Source organism: Muscardinus avellanarius, assembly GCF_963383645.1.
Source record: "Muscardinus avellanarius genome assembly, chromosome: 4".
NCBI lineage: Eukaryota > Metazoa > Chordata > Mammalia > Rodentia > Gliridae > Muscardinus > Muscardinus avellanarius.
This window is the reverse complement of record NC_137789.1, coordinates 80,912,246-80,932,265: the sequence shown is the minus strand read 5'-3', so window position 1 is coordinate 80,932,265 and position 20,020 is coordinate 80,912,246. Positions and strand designations below refer to the sequence as shown.

General features: G+C 42.1%; 1 protein-coding gene across 1 annotated transcript; it reads right to left on the bottom strand.

The window, feature by feature from the left end:
- Positions 1 to 3,043: 3,043 nt before the first annotated feature.
- On the bottom strand, positions 3,044 to 17,853 carry LOC308262334 (epidermal retinol dehydrogenase 2; the record flags this gene model as incomplete). The annotated part of the gene is made up of 6 exons (XM_080694773.1): positions 3,044 to 3,137; positions 6,121 to 6,246; positions 7,245 to 7,389; positions 10,297 to 10,396; positions 13,478 to 13,609; positions 17,521 to 17,853. The coding sequence occupies 6 exons, from the start codon at positions 17,851 to 17,853 to the stop codon at positions 3,044 to 3,046; spliced, it is 930 nt and encodes a 309-aa protein (XP_080550899.1).
- Between the last annotated feature and the right edge of the window lie 2,167 nt (positions 17,854 to 20,020).

The following is a 20,020-nucleotide window of genomic DNA, read 5'->3' as shown; positions in this document are numbered from 1 at the left end:
TTTCCTTTCCTTTCCTTTCCTTTCCTTTCCTTTGTATTACTGGGGATTGAACTCAAGGGGATTCTATTGCCAAGCTACATTCTCAGCTCTTTTTATTTTGAAACAGGGTCTCTAAAGTCTCACTAAATTGCTGAGGCTGGCCTCAAACCTTCAATCCTCTTGTCTCAGCCTTCCAAGTGCTGGGTTTATAGGTATGCACTACCATGACCAGCTTGAGCTTGGACTTTTTGCTTTCAGAGCAGAGAGAAATAAATTTGTCATTTAAGCATGGGTAACCAGTCTGTGGTATTTTGTGGCAGCTAGAGAAAACTAAGACGACATCATAATGTAAAACCACATTTAAAAAAATAAATAAGAACATGATCATAGATTTTTACCTGGTTAAGTATCTTTCTCTGAACAACATTCTCTTTTCTCTCTCTCTCTCTCTCTCTCTCTCTCTCTCTCTCTCTCTCTCTCTCTATTTATATTTATACTGGGGATTAAGCCCAGGGGCATTCTACCTCTGAGCTATACCCTCAGATTTAATTTTTTATAATTTTTTTATATTGAAACAAAGTCTCACTAAGTTCTTGAGTCTCACTAAATTGCTAAGGCTGGCCTTGAACCTGTGATCCTCCTGCCTCAGCCTCCCAGCTACTGGGATTATAGGTGTGTGGCACCACCACCAGCTTGAGCTTCCACTTTCTGCTTCCAGAACTGTGAGAAATAAAATTGTCACCTAACTCACCCAGTCTGTGGTATTGTGTTATGGTGGCTTGAATAAACTAAGACAGCAGCACAATGTAAAACCCCACTTTAGAAAAATAAAGAGGACATAAATCTGAGTACATATTTTTACCCAGCCAAACCCCTTCTAACATTAGGGACCCAGAGAAATTAATTCTGCCTCTGAGCTATGCCCTCTGCCGTATTTTATTTTTGTTAAGTAGAAACAGGGTCTTTTAGAGTTGCTTTTGGTCTTGCTATGTTGCTGAGTTTGTTTTAGCCTCCCTAGTACTGAGATTACAGGTTTTTGCCACAATACCTGGTTCTCTTGATTTCTGAGCAACACAGCGAGGCCAGGATGCTGCTGGTGTACCCCAGGGCAGCTGCCATGCCCTTGGGCTTGGCCTGGCCTGCAGCTTGCTATTCCTCCAGTCTTGTTAGGTACTGGGCTCTTGCTCCCGGCTTCATTAGGATGAAATTTCAGCTGAGAGCACTTGCTCCCCAGGGCCATTAAATCACCTTGTTATTTATTACCCTCTAGAATCCTCTAATTTACACGTGGTCTTTTCTCATAGAATCATCTCAAGTAAATGTGAATTCATTTAGACAGTGTTATGGGTATTGTAAAACCACAATTGAATTTTAGGCCTTTGTAGTTGTCTAGCCAAGATAGACTCCAATTAGAAATAATTGCTGCTAATGCTGTGATGTGCTAAGTGCCCACTCTGCCCCTTAGACTTTTGTTCTGCTAAATCCCCTGAGTATTTTCTTTATTCTTCAACTAACTAGACAGGCCCCCAGAACATACGTTCTTGGAACTGTAACATAGGAGCAATATTGAGCCTCTCTTTTAATTAACCTTGTTAACCAAGGATTTGGAACCTCAGCAGATTAGTCAATGAGGACCTTTGATCTCAGGACACATCTACATTGAGTAGGACGCCTCTCTGTGAAATCAAGTGTCTTGCATTCTTTGTCCTGCACCAAATACCTTTCTCATTCTTTGTGTCATAATGTGATACTCTTGTTAGAGAAATGTCTGAAACGTGCTTAGCTTGGTGCCAGGCATAATAAATAATAGTTATTACTATTATCATAAAACTGTTTTATAAGGCTGAGTGGAAAGGAGATAAAGGGGGCTATTAGGATTCCACAGGTACAAGATGGTTCCATCTGCAGTATATGCTAGGCTACACACTTCCTTGGGCCACTGCCTCCTAAGAGCATCTTGTTCTCAAGACATCCAAATTCTTATTTTTTTTTTTTTTACTTTCATGGGTTCTTCTGAGGTACCTTATATCCCTTCCTGCTCCCCAAGAGGGCAAGGGGCAAAAAGACTCTGCTTCTCTCACCGGGCAGGTGCCCCCACCAGCCTGGGAAGGAGTTCCAGGGATATGATAATTAACAGCCTTTTCTTAATCTTGCTTTTCTAATTATCCTTAAAGCATGAGAACAGTTTGCCAGTTGATTAAACTGTAGGAACACAATGTCTCTGGCGAGGGCTGTGCTGATGAATACAACTGCACACAATCGCTCATCCTGCAGAAAGCCCCTCAACAAGAATCCCAACGTGAACTACTGAGTTAACAGGTGAAATTTACCACATAAGTGTCTTTTGAATCTATTTGTAGCAGTAGTTCTAATATGATGAGATTTCATTTTCAGAGTAAGAAGCAATCATTCTTTTATCTCTGCTAGGGAAAAATAAATGAGGCCTCTTTGAGAACTCTGGAGGGACCTTCGTGATGGCACGGGAAGGCTCCCTGACACCATGACCTTCAGCTGGGCAACTGGCACTTGATATGAGTCTCCAGGACATGAGAAATGTCTGTGAATCTGCTCTGGAAAGAAAGGCACAGGAGGACCTGTTCCTTTTATACCAGGTGATCTGGGCTCCATAGGGCCAAAGCTCAGCAAGGTGACAGGATCTCCAGAGCTTGGTGTCCTCTGGAGAAAGGGTGTTCCAGCCACTTGCTGTACTTCCTCTGCCCCTCGCTTCTCTTTCAGGGTCAACCACAGCCACCTGCTCCATGGGAGCCACCTCCTCAAGGACCAGAACTCAAAGCAGCTCAGATAAGGAGTGTCTATCTTATAGATGCTGCAATTGGAAATGATAAATGTGCACTGTCTTTATTTTTAAAACATACAAACACAACCAAAACTCAACAAAAAAGGAGATAGCAATGTTATTTTTAAAGCCATTGGTTTTGAAATGGTAGAATAGTAATGGAAATTTTCGCCAGGTATATACTATTGTTGGACAAAATGTTCCTTCTTTGACATAAGCATGAAGTAGTGCTGGTTATCAGATGACATCAGCCACAAAGGTGATTTTTTAGACTTTCTTCTTTTTGCCAATGAAGCCATCCATTACATGAAAGACACCCATATAGTCACCTATAAGCAGACCCGTCTTGATGGGCAGGAAACTAAAGAGAATACAAAAGTAAGGTATTGGTTATCATTCCTTGAAAGCATCTTTAACTACCCGAGAGCAGTAGTTTCATATTTCAGAAGACAACTCTCTCATACACATTGTGCAGCTTGGGACCATCTGCCCCAGGGTCTCTAGGGCCTCACTGTAATACAGGGGATACTCGCTCAAGGCCTCTATAGCTCTCTTAGGTTTGTTCAATTCACTTCTCTCTTCAGATTCCACAGATTCTATCTACTGACTGAGAGGAAGCAGGGAAGTCTTGTGCTGCAGGCAGGGGCTCTGCAGGGAGATGCATCTGGCTGGAATCCCAGCCCTGTCATTGGCAAAGCCAGCTCAGGCAACTGACTCACTCGTCAGCCTCAGTGTTCTGGGGCGTAAATCTAGGGCACCCACTTTTCCCTCTCGTACCGCTAGGGGGATGAGACGCAAGCTCCTCACAATTCAGGGAAGCTAATTTCCATCCCCACTTTCCCCTCTGCAAGCCCACGATACCCATGACCACCATCTAGAGAAAGCACTCAGGCCCTGTTGATGTGACATTCAACCATTCAACACTGGGCGTGTGTGTGTGTGGTCAACCTTAGACTAGTCCTAAGTATGGGGTAAAGGAAAGGACCCTGTGCTAGCTGTCCCTCTGAACGGGCTTCCGAAGAACTCCAAGTGCCCTCCCCAACTTCAGGTCTCTGGTTGAATATTAATGTCATGGGGATCCCCCTCCCTAAGAATCCTACTTAAGTCTCAATTTGCCCCCTCCACTCTGATATCTCTTTTTTGGCTTTACTTATTTCTTCATAGCACTTAGAACCACAATCACACCTATTCTTTACTTTTTTTGGTTTCTTCCCTGCCGCGCTCCTTCCAAAAAGACAATATCCATGTTGATAAGGACTGCGGTGGGTCTCGTTCTTTGCTGCATTCCCAGTTCCTAGGATGGTGAGTGGGGCTCGGCACACACACAGCACTCTCTAAATGTTTTGCGCAAATGTTTGGAGGAGTGCTTAATGGGACCCCCCTTTACTGAGCCTTCTCAGAAACCAGCCCTTTCAAAACATGGCCCAGGACTAAGAGGCCATGAGAACATATAAAACTGCCACAATTATCAGAGTAGAAAAACCAAGTCCCATATTATTACAGTGGGCTTTGCTTTGCTACAATCTGCTATTGTGCAAGAAATATCCATTGTACTGCGAACACATACATTGCCCAATGAACATTTCTCAATAAATGCTAATCTCCCATGCTTGACAAACACTGACTCTACAAGGTACATGAGGAAACCGAGGCCTGGGGAGTACAGGGCAGCTAAGAGCCACAGACTTGGTAAATGTGAGATCACAATGCTGGATTTCAAACTGCTTGTTTGGGACCCTTTGCTCTGCTTTACACAGCCTTCCTGTACCCCTTGTGGTCCCTCCTGCACTAGACGGAAAGGGGCAGGAGGTAAGAATGACTTTTGGCTCACTGTACAAAGTGGATGTAATTAGCTAATGAGAAAGTACATTCTCTATGTAGGAAGGGTCATGGCTGCTAGCCATAAGGTGAACATGAAATATTTTACTTATGTTCAAATAACTGAAGAATTGTTAGTCAAGAGGAGTGGAGTTACACATAGATTGGGGAGCAAAGCTATAATCACCACGAAACAGTTACAATGAGCCTGATTTCACCTCAAGAGAGAGTAGTAGAATGTGCCTTCTTGCAAAGGAGAGACCTCTATGAGAGAAATGTAAATAGAGGACCCATCACAGCTTTGATGATGCACTGGTCGACACTACCATTCCTGTTAAGTGGAGCAGGTGTTTACAAGCTGTAGCTGATAAACTTCAGTCATGAAACTCAATGGTGAGTGCGGAAGAATGGTCAGAAATGCTTTCTTGTGCTTTTAAAAGGAGGTGTTCTTTCAATTTTTTCCCCTTGAGTTTTTTTTAACTGTCCTATTGCTCAAACTGATTAACTACTGCCAATATTCCTAATAGTATACATTTCTGAGATATCTGGCTGACTGTCTGGTGTTGACACTGGGACTATGTACTCCAGGAAGCATGCATAGAGTATCTGTTCTAGGATGATTATTTTATGATAGGTATACATGCAAAAAAAAATATCATTTAAAGTAACTTTAACCTATGCATAGATAATTCAGGAAATTCACTTCTTTTTGGCAACAATGAAAAACTAAGATGGGAGGGAGGGCCCAATTCCTTTTCAGGACTTAAGGCAGGGGGCAACACAAGTGTGCAAATACGGAATTCTGCACCAAATGGGGTCTAAAAATGGAATCTATAGGATATAGATTTATTTTTAGTGGGTCTGGGGATGAAACTCAAGAGGCATTCAACCTCCGAGCTACACCCCTGCCCAATTTTTTATTCTTTATTTTGAAACAGGGTCTCACTGAGTTGCGGATGGTCTAAGTAGCTGAGGCTGTCCGCGAAGTGCGATCCTCCGGTCTCAGCCTCCCAAATGCTGGGATTAAAAGCGTGCACCACCACACCCGGCGAGATTTTTCTTTTTTGATTTTATTTTTTGGTACCTCAGATTGAGCCCAGGGGCATTCTACCACCTAGCTACATCTCTAGCCCCAGTTTTTGTTCTTTATTTTGAAACAGGGTCTCATTAAGTTGCAGAGGGCCTCACTAAGTAACTGAGGCTAGCAAAGAACCTGGATCCTCCAGTCGCAGCCTCACAAGTACTGGGATTATAAGTGTGCACCACCACGCCTGGCTTATTTTTTATTTTCTGGGTCTCACTGTGTTGCTGAGGGGCTTGCTAAATTGCTGAGGCTGGCCTTGAACCTGCAATCCTCTTGTCTCAGCCTCCTACTGGGATTATAGGCATGTACCACCACACCCAGCTGAAGATTTTCATTTTGAAAATTCATTAATTTAACAGATATTTTAAAGTGGCTTCTGGCAGCATCTGCAGTAAATGGCTTATTGGCACATTAGGGAAGGAATGAAAGCTGATACCACTACCTTTTCAGGAACACTATGAAGTATAAAAACTTTGGTATATACAAATATAGTTTTTCCTGTAGAATAGCATCTACTATTTTTTTGACTGCGTATTCTGGTTCCAGAATTGGCAACAGAGTGGGACACCTAGAAGATAAATAAACACACAAAACTCAAATTAATCTTTCTTTCAAATTATGGATCAAAGGGTTGTAAGACATTATCACTAATTTACTTCCCTTCAAGATTCTATCTATGTCTATATTTACTCCCTTAATATCGATGTGGTAACAATATAATTAGAATCTGACATGGAAAATAATCCTAATAAACATACTTATAATAAACATCAATGTGAAATTATATTGTAAACAAATTATATAGATGTTTTAAAGCAAGCCACTGAAGTCAAACTGCATGCTGGCTTCACCAGGGGCAGAACTGGCATTCGTGTCTGCTATGGAATGACTGTGTCCCCACTCCCTTCAAAAATTCACATGTTGAAACTTAATCCCAATTTGATAGCATTAGGAGGTAGGAGTGTTTGGAAATTAATTAGGCCATGATGGTGGAACCCTCATGAATGGGATCAATGCCCTTATGAGAAAAGCCACAAGACAGATTCTTTGTTTTCAATAATTCCAACCTCTACGTTCCATCAAAAGAGGGTATAATGAGAAAGTGGCCATATACAAGCCAGGACGACTACCCTCACCAGATACATCCTGGCCCTCAACTGCCTAGAACTGTGGGAAAGAACCTTCTGTTGTTAACGCCACATTCTGTAGTCTATGGCATTGTTATAGCAACCTGGACTATTGACTAGGTTTTCCTGCAGTGAGCTCTAGTTTTCCTGGAATCAAGCAAGAGGGCTGAACAGAATTTGGTGGCAGAAAGGGGCCAAGGGCAGGGCAGCTGGGGAGATAAATGAGCAGATCCAGGACCTGGATGTTGCACTTTGAGAAATTATTTTCTTTGGACTCAGTGTCTTAAACATAAACACATGAGAAGGGAGAATTCTGAAACGATTTATTCATCAGGATGAATCCTAGAAAAATCTGTCAACAACTTTAAAAAAGAGAACAAAATTAAATGGATAGCCAGTCATTTTTTTTTTAACAATCTTTTGAAGAAAAAAATCTTACCTAGTAGTACAGCCTTCAAACATTCCAGTTTTGATAAAAAACGGGCATACAATTGTAGTTTTGATCCCTTTTTGTTTTTGGGCAAATGTTTCTACAAACATAGATTCGGCAAATCCAATGGCTGCATATTTACTTGCACAATAATCTGAGAAGAGACAAAAAATGCTGATGTATACAGGCACACCTTCTTTTATTGTATTTTGTTTCTCTGTGCTTTGAAGATATTGAGGTTTTTACAAATTGAAGGTTCACCGCAAGTTTGCATTGAGTGAGTCTATTGGCACCATTTCCCCAACAACTCAGGTGATCATTAGTATTTTTTGTTCTGTAACATTTTAAAATTATTATATATGCAGTTTTTAGAACAAAATGCTATTTTAAACTTTATAAGTATAGTATAGCATAAACATAATTAAAATATTTTTTTATTTTGAAACAGGGTCTTACTAAGTTGCGGAGGGCCTCATTAAGTAGCTGAGGCTGTCTGCAAACTGCGATCCTCAGTCTCAGCCTCTTGAATGCTGGAATTACAAGTGTGTGCCACCACGCCCAGCTAAACATAATTTTATATGCACTGGGAAATTAGAAAAAAATCATAAGACTCGCTTTGTTGCAGTAGTCTAGAATCAAACCTGCATTAGCTTTGAGGTATGTCTGCATTCTTTTTTTTGGGTACTGGGATGGAACCCAGGGCCATCTACCTCTGAGCGACACCCCCAACCCTATTTTTATTCTTTATTTTGAAACAGGGTCTCACTGAGTTGCAAAGGGCCTCACTAAGTAGCTGAGGCTGTCCTTGAACAGCAATCCTCCTGTCTCAGCCTCCCAAATGCTGGGATTACAACTGTGCACCACATGTCTGGCTGGCCTGTCTGCATTCTAAAGTTTGTAAATAGTATGACAGTAACATTTACTCATAAAACTAATAGTAACAGAAAATGTGAAAATAATTTCACAGTTCTTCTTTGTACAATCTTGGTCTACTCTCACTGGAAGAAGTAGGGAGTGAACAGGCTGGAATGTGGTCAATAGATGGTTAGGGGATCATGGTTAAGCGTACTCCAAGACAAGAAGGGCTGCAGCGATACCCTGAAGGTCACACTGTAGTCTCTGCCTACAAGCTGGTGATGGTCTGATCCTGTATTAGCTGCTTTGTGAAGCACAAGATGTGCATCCTGTCCCTATCTCAAAAAAATTTCAACCTCATCACTGGTGTGTGAAGATATCTCCCCTACAAAAATAAATAAAAGAGCAACTGATGTAGAAATATGATCAAGAGAGGTCAGCATTGGCTATGATACTCAGATAGTTTTCTTCTAACCATAATTCACTTATTGTCAACGTGGTGTGTAATAGCATAATCAAAACGGGGAATGGAATATAATGATTCTTATTACTCATGTTACAGCATACATATATGTGAAACCATATTTAACAAACATTCTCAATGTTTAAAGCAAATATCTGGAAACAAACTGCTTGCTGTGTCTGCAAGATGCAAAATGCACCTTCAACTATAAATCTTTCTTCTAAAGCCAGAAAAAAAAATAAAACAAAGGACTTCCTAACTTCAACCGCCATGTCTTAAATACCTTCAAAATGCAGGGGAAAGTGGCGAGTGCTATTTATGTCAGCTTCCAGCATTCTGTCTCTAATCACACTTACGTCAAGAAATCACCTGAATATTCAACTTGCTGAACAAAAAAAATTTGGAGAAGAAATAGTATTTAGGTGGATTAACACTTTCCTCTGCTTCACAGTCCAAATGGGAATACTTTCTTGGCTATGTTGAGATGTAGCTATTACAACTGGAAAGGGCCAGGATAAAAGTGCCAGGTATGGGACTGTCAGGCCTCAGTGGTGCCTCAGATAGTAGGTAAGAGGTTAAAGGAAGAGAGGGGAGATGAAGGCTAGAGCAACTTCTAGGATCACCTGAGTCGCAGCTCACTGAGCCCTTGAGCTCCAAGGTTCTGATAAGCAGACTGGGCCCAGGACAGAGTCTGTTTTCTCAACTAGTAGGCAGGTAGGTGGCTCTTACGTATAGAAGCCAAGATTCACACTGTGCTAAATACAAAAGGCTTACATTTATTTCCCATGTGACAAGGGGGTGGACAATTCTTATCTCTGAAGATGAGGATATTGTATCAGAAAAAAGATTAACATTTGATATAAATATGCCTGTATAATTTCAAAAGCCTACAACTTATCAGACAAGCAAGAGAGAGGTAAGACTAACCCTGACAAATTCTAAGAAGGACAGGGTGGGAGGAGTCCAAGGTCGAGGGGACTGGTGGTTCTAAAAACACTATTCACGTATCTGAGATGTACTGAGCCTCTTGAGACAAGTTTTGTGAACCTTGAGCCATGATGCTTGGTTAAAAGCACAAGGAAGTGACTGATCACCAGACCTTTGCATCTGTTGGATGAGTTTCAGCAATCCCTGTAAAGCCAGGACCCAGGGCACTTGCTCTTGGGGACCCCTGGAAGGTGAGGTCAAGGTTTCCGCTCCTCCTGAGTGGGGATTCCTGGCCAAGGATCTTGGTGGACCTTTCTGCCCCCTGCCCACTGCTCTTCTCAAGTTCATTGGGTAAAGGTATAAAGGTGATGAAAATGAGTGCTACTTCCTGCAGTTCTCCAACCAGGGGAGAAGAGGAAAAGTATTTTTAGGTTTCTTTAGATGACAAAATGTTCCAAATTCAGAGCAAAGGAGACCACTTAATGGACGCTTCAGGAGAAGGCAGAATAGTGTTACTCTACTGGTAACAGTGTCAGATTTAACCATGTGTGTGGAAATGCAGAAACTGACACAAACTCTCTCTCTTTTTAAACTCAAGGGATTGCATAAGACCTAATGATTCCAAAGGGCAGTCCAACATATCTGATGGGCAGTTCTGCTGTACCACAAACTTCTCAACTACTTATCTTAGTAATTCTACCTACAAACTAAAGTTTGCCACAAATCATAAGGGGATTAAGCAAGTGCTGATTACTCAGAGCTATCATGTAAGCTAAGGTTATAAAGAATTTTGCAACTGAAAAATATTTTTCTTACCTGCCAGCCCATTTACTCCAACTAATCCAGCTGAACTTGAAATGCAAACCAAGTGCCCGTGATCATTAGCAATCATAGCAGGCAGAAAGGCTTTATAAGTCTACAGAGAGCAAAGGAAAACTTTAACATTTAATATCACATTGTATCTTTTTCTCAGATGCATATATGATATTGTGATTAAAAAATTCTTTTTTTTGTTAGGGTTGTTAGGGTACTGGGGATGGAACCCAGGGACATTCTACCTCTGAGCTAGACCCCCAGCCCTGTTTTTTATTCTTTATTTTGAAACAGGGTCTCATTGAGTTGTAAGGGGCCTAAGTAGCTGGGACTGGCTGCGAACCACGATCCTCCTGTCTCGGCCTCCCAAATGCAAGGATTACAAGCGTGTGTCACCACACCCAGCTATCTTTATTTCTTTGAAGAACCATTTCTTTCTTATTTTTATTCCAATTCATAGAAGAGAGGATTTGTTAGAAAGAAAGGACTTATGCTGTGTCTCAGATCTGTAGAACACTTTCAACTTTGAATGGAGACCTGGAGAAAGGATGTACAAGGAGAGAGAAATGAGCCTTTGGAGAAGACATCTGAAACAAAGCAGTAATTAATCACATGCACAGACAACCATGTTAAGACAAGTTGTCTCTCATGAAGGCCATACCCCTTCATCTGCTTGCATTGCGTTAGGGCTCAGAGAGAAACTAACACACAGAAGTGAAAAATCTAAAGAGGTAAGGACACAATGCACCTTCATTCAGAACCTGCAAGGACTCCGTCTGCTTCTCAGCTGGGAGGCTGCCTAGGGGCCGGCCCGCAGCCTGGCTGTCCTATGGCTCTTGACCCTCTGATAATGAAGTCCCATACTCTGTGACTGGCCACATGCAGGAACTCAAAGAATGAATGTGAACTTGTCCAGAAAGACTAAACAGCAAGCACAGGTGTGGATGGTGAGGGCCAAGGCAGCACAGCATTTAAGGAACAGCTAAAGGAAGAGAAAGAGAAAGAAAAGACGGAGGAGACCAGGAAGGAGACTGACCTGGAAAAAACAGAGGCAAGAAATGGATACAAAAGCCACAGGAGTACACACTGTTCTTTTGTTTTTTGTTTTGGTACTGGGGCTTGAACTTAGAAGCATTCTTTCTGAGTCATGTCCCTAGCCCATTTTCTTTTTTATTTTGAAATATATTTCATTTAAGTAGCTGAGGCTGGCTAGGAACCTGTGATCCTCCTGTCTTAGCCTCCCAAGTACCGGGATTACAAGCGTGCCCCACCACACCCATCTGAGAAGACTTTTATGGGATTTATAGTCTTAGTCTTCATTCTAACCCTATATACACATATGTATAGATGTACACTATATATACACATATTCATAGTGTAGAACAGCATATATATGTGAATATAGCAAAAAGATGAACTATTTATGTAAGTATAAATATGTAATATATATTTATATATTATATATGTATAGAGATATATAAAACACGAAGGACATTTGAGACAAGATAAATTATTTGTAGTAGTTCTTTTAGAACCATTTTGATCACCATGTTCTAGATTTTCCCATTTTTTTTCTGAGAACTATACAGAACACCAAAAATAACACCAGTACTTTCACTGAAAGTAGGGATCAGAAAAATCTATAAACTCCAAATTTCATTTGAGGGCTGCCAAAGGTGAGCTGGATGGGACAGGTATGAAGAGAACAGAGCAATGCTCCCAGGAGAGATCCTTGCTGAGGGCAAGACAGGTTGCGAGCAGGGCTGGAACCTAAGGGTCAAAAGCTGGAAGGGGCAGTAAGAGGCTTCACGTATGGCACAGGGGCATGCAGATGGCTGGTCTCAGCAAAGCCAGAACACGTGGTGTCTGGAAGTGGCACATCACTTTGGAAGTCAGGGCTGTGCCCCTAAGCCTGGCAGCACCTGTCACTATTGGGAGGACCTCTTTCTCTAGTTAGGTACTGAGTCAGGTCTTACCCAGAACAGGTTGGCTTTTTAATACTTTCATCCTTTTGAATAAAAAAAGAACCTCGTAAAGTAGAAGGGAGATCAGTAAGGTAGAAGAAATGAATGTGGTAGGGGAGGGGGAGGTGAGGTACGGGAGAATGAAACGACCAAATTATGTTCTGTGCATGTATCACGATATCACAAAGGACCCCACAATTACGTACAATTATAAAGCCCCAATAAATAAGTAACAACCCTTTTCGCATTCAAAAGGTCCCTGCTAGAGTCAGGTGAGGAAGCACATGGCTTTAGTTCCACAGAAGGTTGAGGCAGGAGGACCACTTGAATGCAGGAGTTTGAGTTTAGGCTGTTCAACAAAGTGAGATCCCCATTTAAAGAAAATGTCCCTGCTGAGGCAAGTTATAAAGCTACCCTGGTCAGGCCAAAATGTACTCACTCAGTATGTAGCCTTGAAAAAATCTTTCAAGTTCTATGAGCCATTAAATATCTCACTGAACTGTTTGTTCTAAGAGAGAGAGAGATATCATTCCCTTGGTATCTGGGATGGAAGATTGGTTCCAGGGCCCCAATAGACACCAAACTCCAAGCTCAAATACCTTAAATAAAGTGGCATAGTATTTGACTAGAACCCATGCATACCCTCCCCTGTATTTTAAATAATCTCTACATTACTTCTAATATATAACACAATGTACATGCGGTGTAGATAGTTGTTATACTACATTGCTTAGGAATGAGACAATGAAGACATTCAGTTTTATTTTAAATGGTTTTGATACATGACTGGTTGAATCCATGGGTATGGGACCTGTGTATATGGAGGGCTGACTATATCTGTGATCTGCCTGATACAGTCCCCAACATGTGCTGACAATCAACACATGAGAGTATGACCATGAGGATGGTTCTGTCTCTGTAGGATTCCTGAGCAGAGGTTCTAGAGCTATAGATTAAGTGAGCCAGGACAAATCCAAACCTAAGATGTCACTGAGAATAAAGCTACTAAGTGGAAGAATGTTGTCTAGCAGGCATGAGGGCCTGGGTTCAATCCCCAGCACTGGAAATAGGAAGGAAAGAAGGAAGGAAGGAAGGAAGATAGGGACAAAGAAAAAAAGACATCTGTGCTTGGTTTAGTGTTTGATAATACTGTTAAAGAGGAAAGTACTCTGAAATACTAGAGCAACCGTACACTTATTATGAGAAGAAAACATAATTACCCATAAGTGTGCTTTGAAATTCACATCAAATGACTTTTCCATGAGCTCATCTGGGCACTCCAGGAACTTTTTGCCTGTTACGATTCCAGCATTGTTGATTAGGATGGAAACATCACCAACTTCTTTTTTAACCTGAGTTGAAAAGTAAGAGTAACACCATCAGAGTATATAATTTAGGCCTATATATATATATATATATATATATATATATATATATATATATATCCTTAATGTAGACTGAATTTATGTACTCTATAAAGTTTCTTTTGCTTGAGTTTATACTGCATTCGAGATCCAGTTCTCATGGGTTTTCTCTCATTTCTCCATCTTCTTTTAAGATGGTTCCAACTAAAATGCTACTTTCCTTTTATGCTTAAAAGCTGTGATTAATAGCTTTGTTCTATGCTTTGTATTAGTAATGTATCATTTTAATCAATATGATGGGAAGTAGGAGCAGCTTTACTATTACCAGATGCATATAGATCAAAATTTAGCACATACAAGACAGGGTGATTAGGGAACAAACAGAAGAAAAAGGATAATATATGTTCATACTTAGAGGTATGCATGTGCATATATATGCATATATAGCACAAATAACCTCAAGATTTTATGTTTTGTCTTTTTTATGTTGACTATAGCAATGTAGTGGGCAGTATATGCACATATATACAAGCATATATAAGTATATATACTTAAACACAAAGCACAGATTAGAATCTGCCTGACCCATTTTTATCAACAGATTGCTTCTATTCTTTTTAGCTCAAACCTTTAGGTGCAAGATCTGTAAGGCATGTTCACTGCTGTAATATGTGCCCAAATAGGCATTCAATCACTTTTATTTAGGAAATAAAAATTATGGGTATAACATTGGGGGGCTCCATTCTATAATAACCTGTCAGTGTGTAATCTTGGCTCCTAGGTAAAAGTGGTCCAAGCTTTTTCAGGATTGACAACAGAAGGTGGCACTGTCCCTGAGTTTTTGCTTGTGGTCTGAGGCTTATCACTGTACTTAAGACCACACAGCAGCAGCCCTAGCCCCAAAGTTAGAGGGAACCACCTACTGTACCTGCCATGTGCTCTTAGAGGCTCACAGAAATCCTACCCACCCACCCACCCTCTCTTTCTCTCTCTCTCTCTTTCTGTGTGTGTGTGTGTGTGTGTGTGTGTGTGTGTGTGTGTGTGTGTGAAAAGTGTATTACTGAGGCCAGGAAGTAGCTGCCATCATTTTTTCCTGGTGTTTTTGTGGCTTGGGATCTAGCAGTGTGTAATGTGTGTAAGGTGTTTTATACTAGCCAACTCCATAGCCTAGAAAAAGTTAGAGTGAAATAGAGACTAAAGTAGCCTCACATTTTATGCTGGAGTTTTCAGATAAAAGAACTTGAAACGATATAACTACAAGTTTGGTTTGGAGAACAGCTGAAATATTTCATGAAATTCAACTTGGACAGTAGTCAAGGTCAGAAACAAGTAGATCATGTCTTCTTGAGGGAAGAGCAAAAGCCAGAAAGAGACTTGGGCTGGAAGACAGCACCAGTCAGTATCAAAGGCTGATGTCCTTGTTCAGGGTCAGGATGGAAAAAACAGAGGTTATACCAAAGAAAACAAACAGGCTTAGGAACTATAATTGAACTCTTGATGAAAAATAATAACATCGTTTAATACTCATTCTCAGGAGAATAAGCTTGTTGGTACTGTGTTGTTTTACAAAGGGCCCAGGAGTCATATCTGAGGGAGAATGCAACAGATTCTAGTTTTTAAGCAATTTTATTCTTTTGAATTTATTATTTTTCTCAATGTAAAAGTGAGTCATCAGTTTTGTTGAGCCCTATATGACAACTTTCAAAGAACCTGTACATGAGCTGTGCCTGTCTGTTATCTGAGCTCTCCCTCTGCATGTCCCTACTATAAAACAAGAACCTACTGGAAGGCCCTTGCTGCTATGTATTACACTGTCTAACTCCAAGGTTTCCAAACAAATTAGGCTTACTGCCCCCTTTTTAGAAGCAAGCAAACAAACAATCAAACACAAAGCAGAGTCCCTCCTGGAAGTCTACCTTCTTTAAGTGAATAAATAAAAAGATGCAGTGACAAATTTGCATTCTTTTATGTGTCTAAATTTTGTTCCAGCATCCCCTGAGAAGATGGTATCATCCATGTTGGGAACCTATGGCTAATGTGACTCCCCAACCCATGAAGTTTCCCAACCACTGCTCATTAGTGGAAGCAGGCAGTGGGAAAGGCAGGCTTCTATCAATATACAGGCATTCTAGGAGTCTGGACTTTAGGAATAAGTAATCAGTTTAAATTTTTTTCAGATAGCACAAGTAAACTCAAGATTTTATGTTTTATCTTTTTTTTGGATGTTGACTGTAGCAATGCAGTGGGCAGTATGCCAGCCAAACTGATTCTGACTGGACTTGTCTAAAGGTCGTAGCCATTATACAATTAGGATGCTCCCACAGGCCACATCAAAGATAAATGACAACTACTTAGCTCCTTCTGGCTTTATGTTTACTACTCTCATTTGACTTGCCAAGGCTATGTTATGATTGAGGGGCAGCTTTTAAAGTCATTGAGACTCAGCAGAGATAAAATATTGTCATACTACATTAAAAATCTCCCTCTTGGTCATGCTCCTAGGAAATACTTCCTAAAAGTTTTCTGACACTCTCTGGTTATCCAGAATAAGTAGGAATGGTTGGCTTATAAATGTGGTGAAGTAATGTTCTTCCCCTGGATTCAGAAGAGCACATCATTAATTCTCTCCAAGACTCCAAGGTGATTAAAGCTGGAAAATAAATGAGTAATATGATATGTTTGACTACATCAGGAGCTGAGCAGCTGGATAGAACCAAATCACAGCTAAAGCAGTTGCTTGCAGTCAGTGTGTCATCATGCCAGGTGAGTGCTTTGTATATGTACAGGCGAATGTGGGGCCTGGCTGCATTTGGAGGGTGGTCTCAGCAGAAGCCTGTGTGAGCTTGTCCAGTTTGGGACTCCAGGCTCTATTGGACAGTCTGTGATTGGAGCTGGTAGTAAGTAAGATGTAAAAAGGAAAGACAAAAATTCACCTGGCTCTGACCCACAAACTTTTTTTTTTTTACACTAGGAGGTGAGAAAGGAAGAACCAAGGCGATCCTAGAAGCCATGGGAGAACTTTGAAAAGTAGGTGGGCTGTTTGCAATAAGCTTGTTTGTTTCCTGCCTCTAAGGTGAGCCATTCTGGGAACCATGAGTGGTGAGCAGAGTGACATGTGGTCATACATCAAGGGGAGCTCACCCAAATCCTCACGTGTCCATATGAACTAAGACCCTCCTTAGCATTCGAATACTGTAGTTTTGGTGTCCTGAAACTTTCTTTACATGTACATCTGTACACTTACCTTAGAAGCTAAGGATTCTGATTTTCTCATGACTATTTTGTGGAAAATATACATTCCAATAAAGTGTGTGTGTGTGTGTGTGTGTGTGTGTGTGTGTGTGTGTGTGTTGGAGGAGGACCAGATATAGCCTGGATTTACAATCAGACTAAATATGGGTGTAAATCCTGCTCAGTCATGCACTAGCTCTAATCCCAGGCAGAGAACTAATATTTTTTTTTCTTTGTCCTCAAAGAAGGTTGTTGCCACCTTCTCCTTTTACTTACACTGCAGCAGGGGTCAGTACAGTCAGAGAGTGGTTAGTCAGGGGCACTACCCAGGAATCAACAAGATCAAGTCCTAGCTGGAGCTTGGGTACTTATTGTTTGCATTTCTTAGGTAAGCTATACACAATATCTTAGCCTCAATGGCTTTATTTCTGAAAAGAGAATAATAATGGGTTTTACTTTATGGTGTCATGTTATGATGCACAGTACTTAGCCAAGGAGCATTTTGCATATGGTAAATACTAAAAAATCCGAATTCTTATTTCCCTGCAACATTTTTAAGTTAAAGGGACATTGGAGATAGACAAATAAACAACAAAATTGATGTATGCTAAAGTTATTTACATAGGGTTTTCACTACTCATGAAAAACAGTGTGTCTCCAAGACTTACCTGATCAGCTATTTGGTATACTTCTTCCTTCCGGCTGCAATCACAAGTGTAGGCATGTGCCCTGGTGGCTCCAGCTTCCAGAACCATCTGCCGTGTCTCCTCATTTGCCTCTGTATTGATATCCCAGAGAACAAGCACAGATCCCAGGCGGGCAAACTGCAAGGCGAGGAGCCTTCCTAGTCCACTCCCAGCGCCTGTGATGAGGACTATTTCGCCAGCGACCTTCTTCCGTGGCCTTGGGATTAAGCCAAAAACCAGAGCCTCCAGAATACTAAAGAGTGATTTTCCTAAGAAAACAAGCAATTTCTGTGCCGATTTTATGTTGAAAGACATGTTTTGGCTGACACCTATAAAGCAAGAGAGAGAGAGAGTTTTCTTACTCCATGGAGTTCCACTTTCCAAAGCTGTGAAAGCAACCCAGTAGCTGTTCATATATCTTTGCAGGTAGCAGACACTGGACTCAGAAAGGACAGGAGCCCACAGGGACAATATTTTGTCTAGTTTTCACACAGCCCCAGCTCTGCACATATCTACATACTCACTCTGGGCTGTACCTGTTAGAAATGCTTGTTAACCAGAAACTGTAACCACTGCACCCATATCTAATGCAAAGGATGCACTCATTATTTCTTCCTACTTAACCTTTCTTTATAATGACCGTGAGTCTGGTTGGCCGATTTGTTGTTTGAAGACTTGGCCACATTATTTTATTTATGATATAACTGCTACCTTTTGGTTTTATTTTTGTCTCCTTTTAGGTTTGTGGTTTCCTTTTGCTCTGTGCTTCTTTGATTTTGTGGTGCTATTTAAAATGTGAGATTCAAGAGGAATATGTAAAACTCTATTTGTATGAAGTGTTAAGTTTGTTAGCTTTTGTTATTGCTCTGACCAATATACCTAACCAGAACAACTTTGAATTAGAAAAGTTGCTCATGGTTTCAAAGATTCAGTTCAGAGTTGGCCGGTTCCAAGGTAGAAATATCAAGGCAAAAAGGTCTGTAGAGGAAAGGCACTCAACAGCTTAGAGACAAGGAAGGCAGGGCTGGGACAGACACAGTCCTCAAGGCCTGGCTTCCAGCAACACTTCCTCCAGACATGGTCCACCTCTGAACCTTCCTGCACTGGGGCCATTCTATCAACCTGTGAGCCTTTCTGGGAGACATTCTAGAGCCTCACCATAACAGTGTTTGAAGAGAAGTACTGAGACGTTCTAAGCCTTTTCCAATGGCTTTGCTGTCAGCACCATCTACCCCTCCCCCGTGTTTTGAGTACCCCAGGCCACCAATTCTCCATCACTTCCCAGTACAGGGTGCCACAGACCTGGACTCCTGCGGAGCCAGAGTAACAACTTTATTGTACACATAACTACAAACAAAAGTAAATGTACATTTTTTTTAAAACTTTTTCTTAGAAGATATGAACGCATTAAATTTAACAAGGCTGAAGACTTTGGTGTGTCCACCCTCACGGACTGGGCCCCAAAGCTGAGTTAACTCCGGGTAGTTTAAGCGAGCGCCCCGCCCTGCTCCGCCGGCCCCAGGGCATTCTGTCCCTAAGGAGGTGGACCCGGGGGAGAGCCGCGGGGTCCGGGGCGCAGGGGGCGGCGCACCCCGCCCGCGGGACCCCCGGCCCGCCGCCCGCCACTCACCGGCCGCCCCCGCCGCCCTCGCCGGCCGCCTGCTCGCTCGCTCGCCTGCTCCGCCGGCCTCTCTGGCTGGCCCGGGCGGGCGGGCGGGTTTATTCCCGCGGCCGAGCAGTCCCGGGGCGGAGCCCGCGCCCGCCCGCGCAGGGAGGAGCCGCCCGCGCCCGGGCTTCTCCCTATCAGGTCTTGGACACCAGACCCTGCGCCGGGGTCGCTCCTAAATTTAAAGTTTCTGCTGCTCAGGGTGCACCTTGGATTATTCAGTCCGAATTTCCGGGTTGGAAGGGGCCCAGGTGTTAGCACCTAAAAGTTCCTTCCTCGGGGGCGTTTGCAAAGCTCGGGCGGAGGCCGCGCTCCGCGCTGCACCCCAGGCGGCCCGGGGCTCTCGGGGCCCAGGGCAGCTCCCTGCGCGCCGGGGTCCGCGCCGGGGCCCAGGGGCAGCAGGCCTGGGGCGGGAACTCCGAGCCGCTGGCTATGGCTGGGTCTGGCGGATGGTGATCGCGCTGGCTAGTGGCCAAGAGGAAGAAGGCTAGAGACATTTGTTCTAACAAGATGAAATTGAGAAATGAAAGTAAGTCAACATTGCCGTCTGACCTGTTAAGCGAACATCTCTGTGTGTGAAGATCCAGACAATACAGCCACCATCTATCTGCTAAGAAAAAAAAAAATAAAAAATAAAAAAATAGCGATACAACCATGATCTATGAGCCAAGAATAAATAAGCCATGCATGATAAACCATCTGTAATCCCAGTATTTGGGGGGCTGAGAGAGGAAGATGGAAGGTTGGAAGCTCTCAGAACTTAGTGAAACCCTGTTTCCAAATAAAAAATAAAATAGGGCTAGGGGTGTATATCAG